Source organism: Alosa pseudoharengus, unplaced genomic scaffold (assembly GCF_046254945.1).
Source record: "Alosa pseudoharengus isolate Yale_2024_CS ecotype anadromous, Long Island Sound unplaced genomic scaffold, YU_APseudo_1.1 YU_APseudo_1.1_scf_19, whole genome shotgun sequence".
Taxonomy (NCBI): domain Eukaryota; kingdom Metazoa; phylum Chordata; class Actinopteri; order Clupeiformes; family Clupeidae; genus Alosa; species Alosa pseudoharengus.
In genome coordinates this window covers 33,790,191-33,804,955 of record NW_027468657.1, presented here as the reverse complement: position 1 = coordinate 33,804,955, position 14,765 = coordinate 33,790,191, and the positions used below count along the sequence as shown (strand labels likewise).

The 14,765-nt window shown below is 40.8% G+C and overlaps 2 protein-coding genes across 2 annotated transcripts; both read right to left on the bottom strand.

Moving 5' to 3' along the window:
• Nucleotide 1: 1 nt before the first annotated feature.
• Nucleotides 2-4,571, bottom strand: nkrf (NFKB repressing factor). Its single transcript, XM_076292508.1, has 3 exons — nt 4,493-4,571; nt 3,280-3,404; nt 2-3,147 (listed from the first exon to the last, which is right to left on the bottom strand). The coding sequence occupies exons 2-3, from the start codon at nt 3,368-3,370 to the stop codon at nt 899-901; spliced, it is 2,340 nt and encodes a 779-aa protein (XP_076148623.1). The 5' UTR covers nt 3,371-3,404; nt 4,493-4,571; the 3' UTR covers nt 2-898.
• Nucleotides 4,572-5,383: 812 nt separating this feature from the next.
• arr3b (arrestin 3b, retinal (X-arrestin)) lies at nt 5,384-12,541 on the bottom strand. The gene is made up of 15 exons (XM_076293029.1): nt 12,465-12,541; nt 11,457-11,487; nt 10,647-10,677; nt 10,475-10,535; nt 10,334-10,378; nt 10,030-10,226; nt 9,870-9,929; nt 9,715-9,791; nt 9,485-9,620; nt 9,249-9,333; nt 9,032-9,104; nt 8,763-8,900; nt 8,513-8,620; nt 8,369-8,418; nt 5,384-5,775 (listed from the first exon to the last, which is right to left on the bottom strand). The coding sequence occupies exons 2-15, from the start codon at nt 11,462-11,464 to the stop codon at nt 5,630-5,632; spliced, it is 1,215 nt and encodes a 404-aa protein (XP_076149144.1). The 5' UTR covers nt 11,465-11,487; nt 12,465-12,541; the 3' UTR covers nt 5,384-5,629.
• Between the last annotated feature and the right edge of the window lie 2,224 nt (nt 12,542-14,765).

Sequence of the window (14,765 nt, the reverse complement as noted above, 5' to 3'; positions counted from 1 at the left end):
GTCTGGAAATGCATTTTTATTAAGGTTGGGTAGTGGGGAGGAGGGGGAATGAAATGGAGTGATCCTCTTGGGTCGTAGTTCAGTGATGACGATCAGATTGAGTTTATTGTTCAGTTATTACAGATATGAAAACAAGCAGACAAGTTAACAGTATCCACAAACAAAAAAGGCTATTTCACCTACATCTTACAGATATTACTGCTTGCACATTTACCAGGTCATAGCATTGTAAATGGCTTACTCTCAGACAAGTCTTGTTTTAAAGATGGGCTCTGTTTTTCAACTGTTTGGAATACATCAGTTCATCAGAGTCATGATAAGTATTCTGCAGAAGTCATGTCAGGCTGATAAAAAAGATCTTGTAATAGATGATGGCTGTGAATGGTGAAATTTTGTATTAAACAAAATCCAAGTTATGGAATGTCTACAAAAGTAGAGTAAAATGGAGCACCCACCGCAAAAACTAGCTCCCTTGTGGTCATCCACTGTCTATGCTCCAAGGATACGAGATGACTGAAACCTTTGCGTGTTGGCTTCTTTGTGTTTACAACTTGTGAACAAAAAAAAAATCTTGGCTTGCCCCAGAGTGCCAAAGTGAGAGCTACAGCAGACAAGATTAAGTGGAATGACATGGTAAAAAGCACACACAGAAAATGCACAACACAAAACAAAATATCTACTTGTGTTCAGTATCGACTGCCTACATGAGTTATCTAATTGTCTGTCCAGGAATGAAGAAGCAACAGAGGTGTTTCCTGATACAGAGGAGTTTGAAAAATACATTGTACAGTTTCTTTTACAGCAAATCTTTTTGAGAAATCAAACAGAAGAGTATATTTCACAAGACACCCCTAGACTGAAAATTATCTTTAGATTACTTGGGGTTCTTAATGTCCAGTCAGTGAGACGCCTGAGGTTTCACCAGCTCATATCTGCCCACCTGCCCTTCCTGCAGGAGCTGACCAATCAACTGGTCTTTATGCACCTTGCGACTGACAATGAGGAAGCGCTGCTTGCCTTGTCCGTACGACTTGCTGCGCAAGCCGTACTTCTGGGACACCTGGTGGATCTGCTTGCGCTCGTCATTATTGAGCTCGGTGGAGAAGCGCAGGTCATCGCTGCGGTCCGACACGGCATAATTGCGAATGATCTCCTCAATGTTTCGTTTGGTGAGCTGGCTCCCGGGCCGGTTCATATCCATGCCCAACCCTTCCCTGGTGAACTGCTCCTTCACCCTGATGGGCTCAGCTATGCCCTCTCCTTCGCGGCCCAGTCCACCTCCGGTCCAGCCCATCTTGCGCAACAGCTGGTTGCCAATATTGTCCTCTTTGATCTCCTGCTGCATGCAGTCTTCCCCGGACCGAGCCAAGATCTGGGTACGGGACAGAGCGTCTGCGTAGCCTTCCTTCCTGAGGTTGGACTTTACCACTGCCTGTGTCTGCCGTAGAACCACCAGGGCTTCCTCTGCTGCGATGTGTTTCACATGTTTCTTGGGCCCAACACCCGATGCCACATACTGACCCTCTAAGTACACCTCGCATCTCCAGCGGTGGTCTGGCAGTACTGTGAACTTGTAGTCAGCAGACACTTTGTTGAATTGGGCAGTATCGTTGATAATACAGATGGCATTGTCGGAATTTTCTAGGATCACTAATTCGCTAAGCTGTTTCTTCCTGACCCCATGTTGGCTGAAGCGTCCACCACTGTCTGGATGATAACTGCTCTGGGAGTACTGCTGCTGCTGCTGCTGCTGTTGCTGTTGTTGTTGCTGCTGCTGTTGCTGCTGCTGCTGTTGCTGCTGCTGTCTGGCAGCCTGATTCAACCTCAGCTTCCTAAGGGCCTCTTCAGCAGCTGAATGCTTTGAGGTCTTCTTGGTTCCCCTAGCCTGTGCAACAAGTTCCTCTTGCAAGTACACACTACACACGAAGATGTTGCTATTGGGGACCGGCTCAAATTTGTAGTCAATTTTCATGCGATTGTAAGCTGCAGAGTTATTCAGGATGCAGATAGCATCCACAGCATTGTCCACAATTACAAACTCTGTCCAGTGCTTGGTTTTGTCTGGTTCATAAATACCCTTGGAGCTCAGCGGTGGCTTGTCCTCTGGATTGCGAAGTGGTGGGACTAATACTGGGGTCGGGACATGCATTGGACACACCACAATGTCATTTACAGGAGCATGCTTGTATTTGCGCTGCACCACACGAGCCTCCACAGGCTGCAGGAAGAGCTTAACGGCCTGTTCTGAAGCGCGGTCCCTGGCACCGTTTTTGCTTCCAGAATACCCTGTCGCTAAGTAAACAGACTGACATCTCAGCTCGCATGCATATCCATCGGTGGGCACTTTTCTGTTCTTGGGCAGGTCGTCTGGAGGGATATCTTTGAGATGGACATAAATGTACTCGGGGTTGGTCTTGCAGGCCTGGATGCTCCGGCTCAGGATAAAATTGTAGTTTGGCGTGTCAGAGCCACTCAAAGCCGTAGGGTCTCTGGATGTGGTTGCAATGGCGCACGCCACGCGTGCAACTAATCTCTGCTTCTCCTCCAGAGTGGCAGGAGCCACTGGAGTGGGCTGAGAAGAGATGACCGCCTGCATGGGGGTGCCCCTCCCTGGACTGTTACAGACGCGACTAAAAGCTCTGCTGGACGAAGGTCTGTCCTGATGTCCAAATCCCAGGCCCTGACGCCCCCCCGAGTCCCAGCCCCTAGACCTGTTGCCTCCGCCATACCCATCATACCTGTAGGACTGGGAGGAGGAGTCAGGCTGTCTGGAACTATGTGCGTCGTATCTAGCTGTGTAGTCCTGTTGAATTTTCGACATGTAGTTTGAGCCGGACCCTCTGCTGCCGTAGCCGAGGCCACTGGTGCTGCCTGAAGCCACGTCTCTGCCTCTGCGATCCGCCCACGAGTCAGAGCCGTATGACGAGCCGCGGTCGTATGTTGACGAGGAGCCGTACGGACGGCTGTACGTGGAGTGTGGAGGATCTCTCGGTCTCATACTGTTCATCTCTCCTCTCCTGCGATCTTTCTCATTCTCCTTCTCATCTGTGGTTCCCCCACTTACGCCACTACTGACAAATTGCACAGGCTCAAATCGAGGCCTGGGGTTATATTTTGACACCGGCATCTTCCTCATTGGCTCCTCTCCTGTAATTAAAAGAACAAGAATGAACCTCGGCTTAATTCTACTTTTTTAAATTAAAAAGCATAGAATACTTATAGTACTTGCTATACTATCAGCAAAGTAACTAAAACATTTTTGGCAAGAGGTACACTTACTTCCATCTGATGAATTTGGCCTCTTTTTTGCTTCAGCACTTGGAACCGGCTGGAAGGAGGGCATGTCGCCAACATGAGTTCCTTCAGCCATCTCCAGCACCTTCTACATCACTTGTGGGCCATACCTGCAGATACAAGAAAAATGAAAAAAGAAGAAAAAAATGCACGGTAGAGACAAAGGGCATTCAGTTAGTTACAACAGGGCAAAAACATCACCTAGGCTATCCATCCTGTTGTGGGCTAATAACAATATTCCAACAACTTTAAAACCCAATGGAAAATCATTTAGTACTATTAACTGTAAAAACACAGAGTATGCAGAGAGATATGACACACTGCTAACCCAGACACTGTAAACATTGTATTGCTATTTTTACCTATCTTCATGGGAAATTTTAAGAATACGCGGCAACATGTTGTCTAAAATCTATGACTAGAATCTAAAATATACCCCAACATAGGTGCAAAGCATAGTAGATATGTATCTTCCTTTCCCCTTTACAGTTTTTCTTATGCCGGAGTCCTGCCTAGCTCCAGCCCGCAGCGGCCTGCAGCAGCATGGCCACCGTGGAGGATTGAATCATGGGTAATGGAAAATGGACCATACGAGGAGGGGCTTAGCCTGTTTCATAGTACGCGAGGTAAGGTTTATAGAGACAAATCAGCAATATAACTATGTAGTTGTCTTACGTTACAATTACAATCTACATATTTACATAGAGCACCTCTTAACAAGGAAAGTATATCTTTAAAAAAATGTGATACTTCAAAGTAAACACCAGGTTAAAAAATAATGGCCATAGCGAACTAGCTAGACAACCACTGACACATTAGCATATACGCTAATGTTACATCCATCGGCACATTGCTGAAATTGTTACAATAGTTGTTTCAACCCACACAAAACCAATAAGTCACAAGCTTTTACTACACACTGGTCACCTTAACACCCCCAAAAAGTCTCAGGATCGAACAGAACCTCTGCTGTTGACAATGCTCACGAGCGCTAGCATGCTAGCAAGTTAGTTAACCGGGTGACGCAGTCATAACATAGCTATCTAAAGCATATTAAGTCACATTTTTACCCACCAAAACGTTAAAAGTGTGGGATGTGATTTGGAGTCAACAAAATTATTTATATCCTTGTCATACATCAAACAAAACGTTGAGTGTAAACTGGAAAAGTACGGGCCCCGAAAAAAATCCATCTTACCTGCTGGTGTAGCTCCGGCTGTTTACGTGCCCTTGAGTCAGTGTTGCTTTACTTCAGCTGAATGGATGCAGTCCGGCAGTTGCTAGGCTAACTTGCTACATAGCCAGCTACTTGCAGCCATGTCGTAACGTTAACTTAGCATTTTAGTTTGGTTGATTGTTGTCAATGATTCAGTCAAAATAAACGTGTGCCAGGACACAGCTGAATACAAGCTATTATTTTTACAAAACGCTCTTTGTTTATTTTGGACTATGATTTTGTTCTCTTTTCATCTCACCAAATCAAATGTCTCTAAATTTCTGAATCAAAATAATAGGATATATTTTTTTTGATGTAGGCCTTGTGACGTCTTCGCAATCTCCTTTTCACCAACATAAAATGACATTTAGATCTTCATTCATTGTGTAGTAGCCCTACTGACAAATGTATGTGACCTTTAGATCTTCATTCATTATAGTAGCCCTACTGACGCGTATGTGACCTTTAGATCTTCATTCATTATAGTAGCCGTACTGACACGTATGTGACCTTTGAACCATTAGGCCTACTGCTGTAGGAGGATGACAAATCATGTAATTTAGAACCTTGCATCACCTTATTTCAAGATAGACCTTCAACATCGCAAAACATCAAGTTTTGTGCTATCACTATTTTAAATGGAAAACTTGTTCAATACATTTAAACTGAACTGGCTGCACCTTTGCTTAGCTTTTTAGGCACATGCAAATGAACATAGGCTATAGCTGACTGCAGAAGTGATGCTGTGTGGCACGTTTTCCCTCTTCATTTCTGTACTGAGATTCCCTCTTTAGTTTCTGCAAAAGCCACAATTTGGATAAAGTAGGCCTGTATGACAGTGGAGCACAGACTCGTTTCAACCCTTTGCTGGTAAAAGTTGAAATTCTTTATTGGGCCTATGGCAGGCAATGTAGCACAGTGCATACATATTTTTATGTGAACATCTCAAGACAAAAACACTTTAATAACTTATTTTGAACACTCAACATTTTGAAAGGCAAAATCATCGAAGTAAACATTTCATTTTTACACACAATTGGAAATTGTGAGTCTCACGCACTGGGGTCTCAGTCCAGACTCTAGAAAAAGCCCTTCAGTTGAAGGACACAATAAAGGGCATTATGATGTGGTGCAGGTACTTGGTTTATGACGAGATTTGATTCGAGGGAAGTATATCTCTGTGTTTCTGCGAGAGTCTGTGTCTTCACGTTGGTAGTGTTCCAGTCTGTTCTGCAGTGGGGAGCTATTCCAGTATGATGTCAGATCTAATGTCCATGCAGAAAACAAACAAAACAAAATCAAAATCATACAGTCTGTCAGTTCCCTTTCCCATCCACTGATCATTTTTGCAACTGTAAGTTCGCTTGTCAACATAATGGCTTTAATTTACCTTAAATCAAACGTATGAAGAAGCAGTCTATTTCAACTTGGCCTCAGATATTTTTTGTTCTCATTTACCGGTTGTTTAGTGCCTTGTTTCACAACTGCACAGATAAAATCACTGCCAGACTGAGCACCTCAACATTTGTGCATTAGATTGGAAAGCCAAAATTTGACCCAAGCACATACTTGTCACGCATCTCAAAGGACAACTGCACACTTCTTCAAGAGCTGCATTGATTTCTGTTTGTCCGTCTCTTGCACATAAACATGTGTAACCTCTTATTTGTTGTGCACATTCAGGCTACTATTTTACTTTGACATTAAGGGCTGGTTTAGATGTATTAAACCAAATCCTAGACATTGACCTTTCAGTCTAGTTCAGGACTTAGTCATGCATGGGAAACTGACCCAAAGAAGATGAACCACTATAAAACACATACCGTATTTTCCAGACTAAGTCACACTTTTTTTCATAGTTTGGCTGGTCCTGCGACTCAGGTGCAACATATACTGTATATGTTTATATATATGGGTTTTTCCTCTTCATGACACATTTTTTGACTAGTGCGACTTATACTCCGGTGCGACTTATAGTTCTGAAAATACGGTACATAAGCTATAGTTTTGTGTGGCAAGAGTTTTACTCACTTATGCATTTGTTCACTTGTTTATAGCCTATATATGTTTACCATGTACTATGGCCCATGAAGAAGTGAACAGGACAGCTGAGGTTCATGAGATTCTCCTCACCTTCACTATAGAGGTATTTATTCCCGATTCTTGCAGTTCATGAAATGCTTTAACACACATGAGAGGAGCAGAGACTTGCTTATGAATATCACAAGAACAAATGTGTCTTTATAAAAGTTTGCAATTATTTATTTGCTTAGCCTCTTCCCTCTCTCATATTCATATTCAGATTGTTTCAGGTTGCTCCTCTTATATACAGTATGTATAGATGTTTATATACAGTATGTATAGATGTATGACATTTCTTATGTATACCTCACACCAAGGTGACTGTTGGAGAAAGTTAAAGAATGTAAGTGGTTAGTTTGTACTTACATATCTGTGTCATGAGAACAATGGAGAGCAGGAAAGAAAGAGAGTGAGTGAGATTAATAATTTTCTTCTGTTTCTTCGACTATAATTATGTGGCGATTATTTTCTGTTTCTTCAAATATTATTATGTGGTGATTATTTTCAATAACATATTCGGTTATTAAGTAGTGTCAACAGATTTAAATATTCACCGCCTCACATTGCAAGCGTCAATAAATGCATAATTAGAAAAAAAAATATTTTTACCTGTTTTATTTTGTACAGATGTAAAAGTACTACCCTAATGCTGATTTAAGTGACTCCCAATCTAGGCATACTGTAACTATAGCCTGTATCTGGGGAAAGATATGGCCCATACATACTTGGACTTGTGTGCACATATAAAAGGAGTGGCCATCTAAAAAAGCAATTGTGGAGCAACAACATGAATGTATTCAGAGTTAGACATAAAAACAGTTTACCCATACCCTTAGTGAGTGAGAGATAGACAGGTGGTTAGATACTGAAAATGCCTGCATTATTTTAACGGTAAAACATTTCAGCGAAGCACCAAATCAAAATGTGAAGGTTTTGTCTGTGATTCAGCGAAGCATCAAATCAAAATGTGAAGGTTTTGTCTGAGATTCTGACGGAAGGTTACTGATATTTGAGCTCAACAGTCTATGAACTTTCAGACCTTCCAGCATGCTCTTTAATGCAACATGTTGATTAGCTGGAATAGTGTTTAAAACAATGTAGTGGGTTGGAATCACAGACTGTACCTTAAAACTGTCCCATTTTTGTCAGGCATAATGTAAAGGATGACAATATTGTTAAAATAATCTAATTTACAACCTTGTTTCCAAAAAACTTGGGACGCTGTGTAAAATGTAAATAAAATATGATAATCTTCAAGTCTTGTAAACCCATATTTGGTTGTAAAAGGATATTGACAACATATCAAATGTTGAAACTGTTGTAATGTTGAAAATGTCATGAAAAATATATGCTTATTTTGAATGTAATACCAGCAACATGTCTCAAATAAGTTGGGACGGGCAACAAAAGGCTGGAAAAGTTGCACTATTATGAACTACAGATGATGAAATCCTCAAATACCTCACAATATGACAATATGGCGGAATAAGTGTAGATGACTACCATGTTTGCGTTACGAACTGAACCTATGCATTTCTTTGGGAGATTCTTTGAGTGCTGTGTCTCCTCATTAGAAAGTCTCTGGTGATAATGCATCTCTCTCTGCATGAGAGACTGTGCCTCTGGGAGGCTCTTTTTATACCTAACAATGGTGCCAGTTAACCTTATTAGTGGTGAAGTCTTCCTCCTTGTGTTTTCTTTAACATTACACTACTTTTCCAGCCTTTTGCTGCCCCTGTCCCGGCTTTTCTTTCACTCAGTGAAACACCTGCTTACCTGCTGGCTTTGGGGACATCAGGACCAAAGGAATCTCCACAGTCACATCACTATCAGAAGAAGGAAGAAACGGTTTACCTTTTACTTGTGTAAAGTGTTAACGGCAATATCAAGATGTTATTTACCCTGAATATTTCTATTAACCTGCATGTAAGGCTTCCAAGGATTCCACCACCGGACACCACAGCAGTTGCTTTGATTGTGTAGGACACCAGAATTCCCAAGATGTCCTTATCCATGTCAGGTCGGATGCTGCATTGTGCATGAGGAGATCAAATTAGTGTATGATGCCCAGATAGGGATCAACCCCTTTTGTTGTCCTTTTTAACATTCTAGGAATCACTCAGAGTTTGGCTGTCAGTATGACTAATGGACAGTTTGAATCTCCACTTACATGGTCGATGATGCCAGGTTTGTGTCCTCATCCTTCAGTTTGCCATCTAGTGCCAAACCGCGCTTCTCTGTGTTGTTGGCCAGCAGAGGGGTAACTCTGTATTCCTTTTCAAGGGTGCACGAGGGATCAACTTGGTCTCTGTTAGGAAAATGTATACTTGTACATAAGTAAGTTTAGCACAAAAAAGAGGCCTAATATTAACTGCCTTGGACATAAGAAAAGTGCAAGGGTTTCATTTCGTGCTTATCTTTGCAAAAGTATGAACTTACCCGAATTCCTCACATAGTACAACTTTAGTGTATTTGTCAGCAGAATACAGGACCACATCTGTCGTTTGGTCAACTAGATATAAGAAAATGCTGTGGAGTAAGTATATTGATCTAAGATTTTAAGATTCTGTAATTAATTTAGGATAGGTTCATGTGTCATTCATGATTCCATAATCATTATTAGTATTATATAATAATCATATATTTCTAAACTTACTTGAGATTTTGACTTTCTTCACCACTTTATTGCTATCATTGTTGATTTTTACAGTAACTGGAATGGGATCTCCATGGTAGTAAAGCTGATTGATGAACAGAACAGATCTTTAGTTATAAGGAAATCACTCGAGCTGTTTATTTCAAAGAATCTTTACTTTGGTATATACTGGCATATGTTTAAGGTGTTCCAAGGGATGTTACGGTGTGATTGTTTTTAACCAACTAACTTTATACCTCTTTCTCAGTTGAAGCCTCGATCTGAATTGGTTTCTCAGACATTATGAACTGTTTACTGATGCTAGCTTTTGGACCAGCACCTAGTTTGTCTGGAGCAAACTGTATCTTTCGGATGATCAAGCGGGTTGTATCCCTATAAACCAATAAGGTAAGGTTATTATGGTCAATCTAAAACTGATGTCTCTGTGTGGTTTGTTTGTGTTGATGAGGGATGTATTCCTCCTCACTTTTTATCAATTTCCTCATCTGGATTGTCTGCTTCCATGGCAATGTAGCCCTTAACTTCAAAATCAACACCACACGCCTGCAGAGACAGGTGAAGAGATTAGATTTGGGATATCATAGATGGAGTATGACACATAAGGAGGGAAAGAATGCCTACCTTGCCAGCATCGCCTGGACCAGGTTGAAGGGTGACAGAGCAAGGTAGATTTGTGGGAAGCTAGACAAAACACACAGCTTTTAATGGCGATGTTTGTAAACCTGGTTGAGCTATACTGTTCCTGTCAGCTATATCTTAAGTTTGTGCAATGGTGACTCACAGCGAAAGTGAATGGGTGTCCATCTTCTCCAGACTTCCTCAGAAGTGCATCTTGCACGTGTGTGTTAGCTGGCTTGGGTTCACTGGTCGGAGGGTACACCTGAAGGTGCTCAATCCAGATGTCTTTTCGGAATGATAAACCAATCACATCCAAATCCTCGCGGCCATAGCGAAAAGCACAGGTGAGAGAAACCCATACTGCGGAGAGAAATTACATATTGAGAAATGTTTTTTGGCATGCAATTCTTAGTGGAGATGCTGAGGAAAAATAAATCTTTACAAAGAAAGAGGGGAGTGAAGCATACCTTTTCTCCCAGCGAGATCCGATGGATCTATTTTGATCACGCCATCTATTATGGGCACATAAACGCATAAAAAAATTTGTGGATGTTAAGTAACTATCAAGTGCAGGTGTCTTACAAAATGTCCATTTCCATTAGACTTACCAACAATATCAACATTGTCCACATGGTCCACAAAGTCCCTCTTTCCTAGATAAAGAGCAATCTACAAAAGGACACAATTTAATAGACCACGAAACTCATTTGACTGTAATTTGGCAGTGTAAAAATGACTATTCTCCTGGTCTTGTGATAAAGAAAGTCCTTTGCTCCTCACCGAGCCATTGCGACTGGTCTTCTTATAGATCCTGCAGGGGAAAAGAAAGGCTTGAGTTGAAATTAATTTATCTGAAAGGTCATTCTTTGCTCACATTCCATTCATCACGATTTTGTCTGATGAACTTGCTCCTTCTTGTGGTCAGTTACCTCCTGTTGCGGTGTATCCGCCTAACTAAATTGGTTGTCCCTCTGTCAGTTCTTGTTAAAGGATGAGGCTTCTGGATTGCCCGGACCGCTTGTGTTTCACTAAGCAGTGACGTGTATTGAGGAAGGTTTAAAACATTCATTCAACCTTCATTTATTTTCGGAAGAGAATACACTGCTGTGAATGAACGAAGTGACTTTAGCCCTACGAGTATTCATACTTGGATAAACATCAACTGCATTGTTGGAAAAAGCCATCTAAACCTACATTTTAGTATCTGGAGGAACTGAATGAAGTTATGCAGAGAATCCAGACAAAAATAAATGACTGATTGATTGATTGATTGATTGATTGATTGATTGATTGATTTAATTGCCTGCCATACTGGTATTTAGGATTATTCAGAAATGGCCTTTACCTTATCATGAAATAGTATGTCAAGACATTAAACAAAACAATATATGTCAAGTCAAGACATTACAAGACATTTAACAATAATAACAACTATACAACAACTATATTTATAAAACTATGCACACTGATCAAAGTTGAAGTAATCTATGTCTGAATGGGACCACTGCACCACTTCATCTGTGGTGGCTCAGTAGTCAACCTCAGTAGTATGGAGTTAGTAATATAGAATCAGGTTTAGGAAACACTTACTTGGCCATCGTATTACACTGCCAGGGGGTATCTGCAATGTGAAAGGTGTATGATTAGATAACCCATTGAAAAACCCATTGATGAAGTGTTGCATGTAATCCAGCAGGATTCAGGTATCACCAAAAGATTAACATTACGATGAAGTGCAGTTTAATCTTGGATTAGAGCATCTGTGTTGACTTCACCTGGTATACCTTATAATAAGATTATCTCCCATAGGAGCTTGTTTATTACTGTTGTACATTTACAAACAAAGCCACATGTCAGCACCTGCATAACTAGACTGGGTCCTTGATACCAGTTTAACATCCCCTTTCACAATGTTACTATCAGGCCTGAATGGAGTAGCAGAGCATTTTGGTGTCTCAATCTGTCTGTACCTTTAAACCATTTTGGTCAAACATTAGCTGTTATTCTTCAATTACTTTTATAGTTGTGTTTAATGTTGTTTGCATGTTATATTAAAGCAAGCAAACATTACTGAAAATCCATGAGACATTTTAAGAGAGACTATACAGTAGATGGTTAATCAGTTCTAATAACAGAGAAGTAATCATACTGTAGGCTATGTTACTGACTGAGTACGCAGCAGCAGCAGCAGCAGCAGGTGGGAATGTTGGGGGTGTTTACCTGTCCTTCACTATACCATATAGCCTTCCATCCAAATCGCATAAAACATATCTCAGAACATTTAACAAACTTGTATATATCACTTTAGGCAACTGATTAGGGCTGTTCATGATTTAAAGGTACAGTTGAATCAGAGATAAGAGCCATGTAATTTAACTCTATCATACAGTAGTTATTGACAGACACACTAGGAGAAATAACAATCTTTAGCAAGTAAAATCCAGTTGTATATTCTCTTAACTCTCTCTGACTACAAGAACTCTCAGTAACTTCTGACCAGCTATGCTGCTGTCGGTCACTCCTCTGCCCCTCTGATCTTTGAGCTCAGAGTCTGGCCGTGTTTGTGCGGACCAGCGGTCAAATAGGACTAGCTCTTACCTCTCCAGTGTGTGTGTTTGTTCCGTGTGTGCCCCTCACCCCCAGGCTGTAAATCCCTCGGTGATGTGGAGAGTGCGGCGGCCGCCTCCTCTCTGCCGGACTTTATAAGGTGACCTGTCTGCCCTCCCCCTCAGATTACCCACGCCATTATAGTGCTCCCTTTTCCCTCGCAATCCTATTAAGTCTATTACCCGACTTCTTTTTCAGGCAACAATGTGTTAAAAATAAACACTGTGTTATTTGAAATGGATTAAATGTTGATTATAGTGAAGTTTGAAAGACTTGGGTGTTAATGCAGGGTGGCTTTTGATTCTTTGGGCTTTAACTAGTCACTCTCCTGCCTGCCTGTTTGTCTCAGTGCTTTGGCATTGTGGGAGTCAGGTCCACACATATGTTGCCTGGCCACATACCTACTAAATATCAATGTGGCAAAGATGGCGGCGGAAACATTTCCCTCCCAGTCCAGTCCAGTCCTGTCCAGCTCTCTAAAATTGTATGTGTCTGTGCTGAGAGCTTCTCAGAGGGTTGGTGGGGACGAGGCGGGAGAGTGGACGGACTACACAAATGAGTCCTGGACCCCAGCTCCAGCAGCTGCCAGAGGGCTAGCCGTGTCCATGGAGAGTACAGCCTGTAATCCTAAAATAGACAGGTGGTATTGTGTCTCTATGGAAGGAGGTATTTTTATCCAACTTTTACATAACTATAGTTAATGCATGTGCTAATTTAAAACAGTAGTAGCTAAATTTGAAACAGTAGTAAATGTCATGCAGTTGACTATATATATATATATATATATATATATATATATATATATATATATATATACTCTATATGTAATCAGACATTATATTCCATTATGACATAGGCCTATGTATCAGATGGTATTGAAGCAATTTGACACATACTGGAAAATAAAGGCAACCAATTGGAGGAAGGCGTCTTTTGTGGCTTTTTCTGCCTGGAAGACCTGGTATTGCACAATGTAATATTGTCCTCACAGGTAGGAGTATGACCCTCTAAGTCAGTTTTAAATGAACTGGGTATCCGATTAGTGCTAAGTAGGTGCCCAGTCCATTGATAAATTGTTTTTCTGAATTGACTTCACAGATCATCCTTGTCATGACATGTCTGAAATAGACCTGGACTCAACTGCATACAGCAATCAGTTGACCTTTTTCAGATTATGGACTTGCCAGTGTTTTTTTGTCAGGTCACATATTGCCTTTTCGTGTCTGTAAGTAATTCCTTCATAAGCCTGTCACCATGGGTTGTCATGTCAATTAATGGCAAGATAATATAAAATATGTCAAATCTCACACACACCAGTATGTACATCAATCTGTAAATCAATCTGTAACATCAATGTTTCTCAGGGAGAGTAGCCAATTTGAAGTTGATGGTCGAAGAAGATTGAGGATTAAGGGAAACCCTTTTCTAGTAAGTACAGTCACTAAACATTCACCCACACAGGACCCTGACTCTTTGCAGCAGCAACATGGATTAGGAGAGGTCAAAAGTTCACTGAAGGGTGGCTAATGCACAGATGGGTGAAGATGGCTCATTGTTATTGTAGGTGTCTGATTATTAGGAACTTCAAGGAATCTAAGGCCAGCTCACATTTTCATGTAGAAGGAATTCACATAATAGATACACAGGAAAATGTTCAAATATTGTGATGAAATGTGTTTTCTTTGTGTCAATTTATCGTATATATTAAATTTTTTGTGTAGTTAATATTTGCAGACTTAACCCCAAACTGACACACTGACACACAGTGCCAGCAATGTTTGTGCTTGTGAACTGTACATCAACTAAGTGACTTAGTTAGAAGATATGTCTGGCATGACTGGAAAAATATAAATATGTGCAAGGGGGAGTTTCAATTTATCTTGAGGAATATTTGGATAAGATTCTGTGCTGTGATGACTGTACGTAAATCTTTATATATACATTAAAGCCAGATATTTTATGCAATATGCATAATAAATGTTGATGTTGTTGGTGGAATACTTGCAACCATATTACCACATTTCTGCTCTGTTGTTGCTAAATTTCAAAATGGTCCCTTTCCCACAAGCTAGTTGTGTACTACAAAACAATAGACACAATTTTATACATAAAATGTAATATTTGTTGTATTTTGGTGTGTGTGTGTGACTATGTATTAGGCCAGCATGTATTACACAAGGTGAGTCTATCTTTAAGAGGGCTTAGTCAACTTTTTCATGCCTCCTGTGCCACATCACATGCTCACCTTAGACCTGCAGGTATTTGTTGTCATTAATCCCCTTCCAAGTAAGC

Excerpts from the sequence above, each read along its gene's own strand:
- arr3b (XM_076293029.1), bottom strand. Across the intron at positions 10,379-10,474 it reads GGACAATGTTGATATTGTTG|ATGGCGTGATCAAAATAGAT; the intron begins GTAAGTCTAATG and ends TGCCCATAATAG. Across the intron at positions 9,334-9,484 it reads AGGCTTCAACTGAGAAAGAG|CTTTACTACCATGGAGATCC; the intron begins GTATAAAGTTAG and ends TTCATCAATCAG.
- nkrf (XM_076292508.1), bottom strand. The coding sequence starts at position 3,370 with ATGGCTGAAGGAACTCATGTTGGCGACATGCCCTCCTTCCAGCCGGTT. Across the intron at positions 3,148-3,279 it reads GCCAAATTCATCAGATGGAA|GAGAGGAGCCAATGAGGAAG; the intron begins GTAAGTGTACCT and ends TTTTAATTACAG.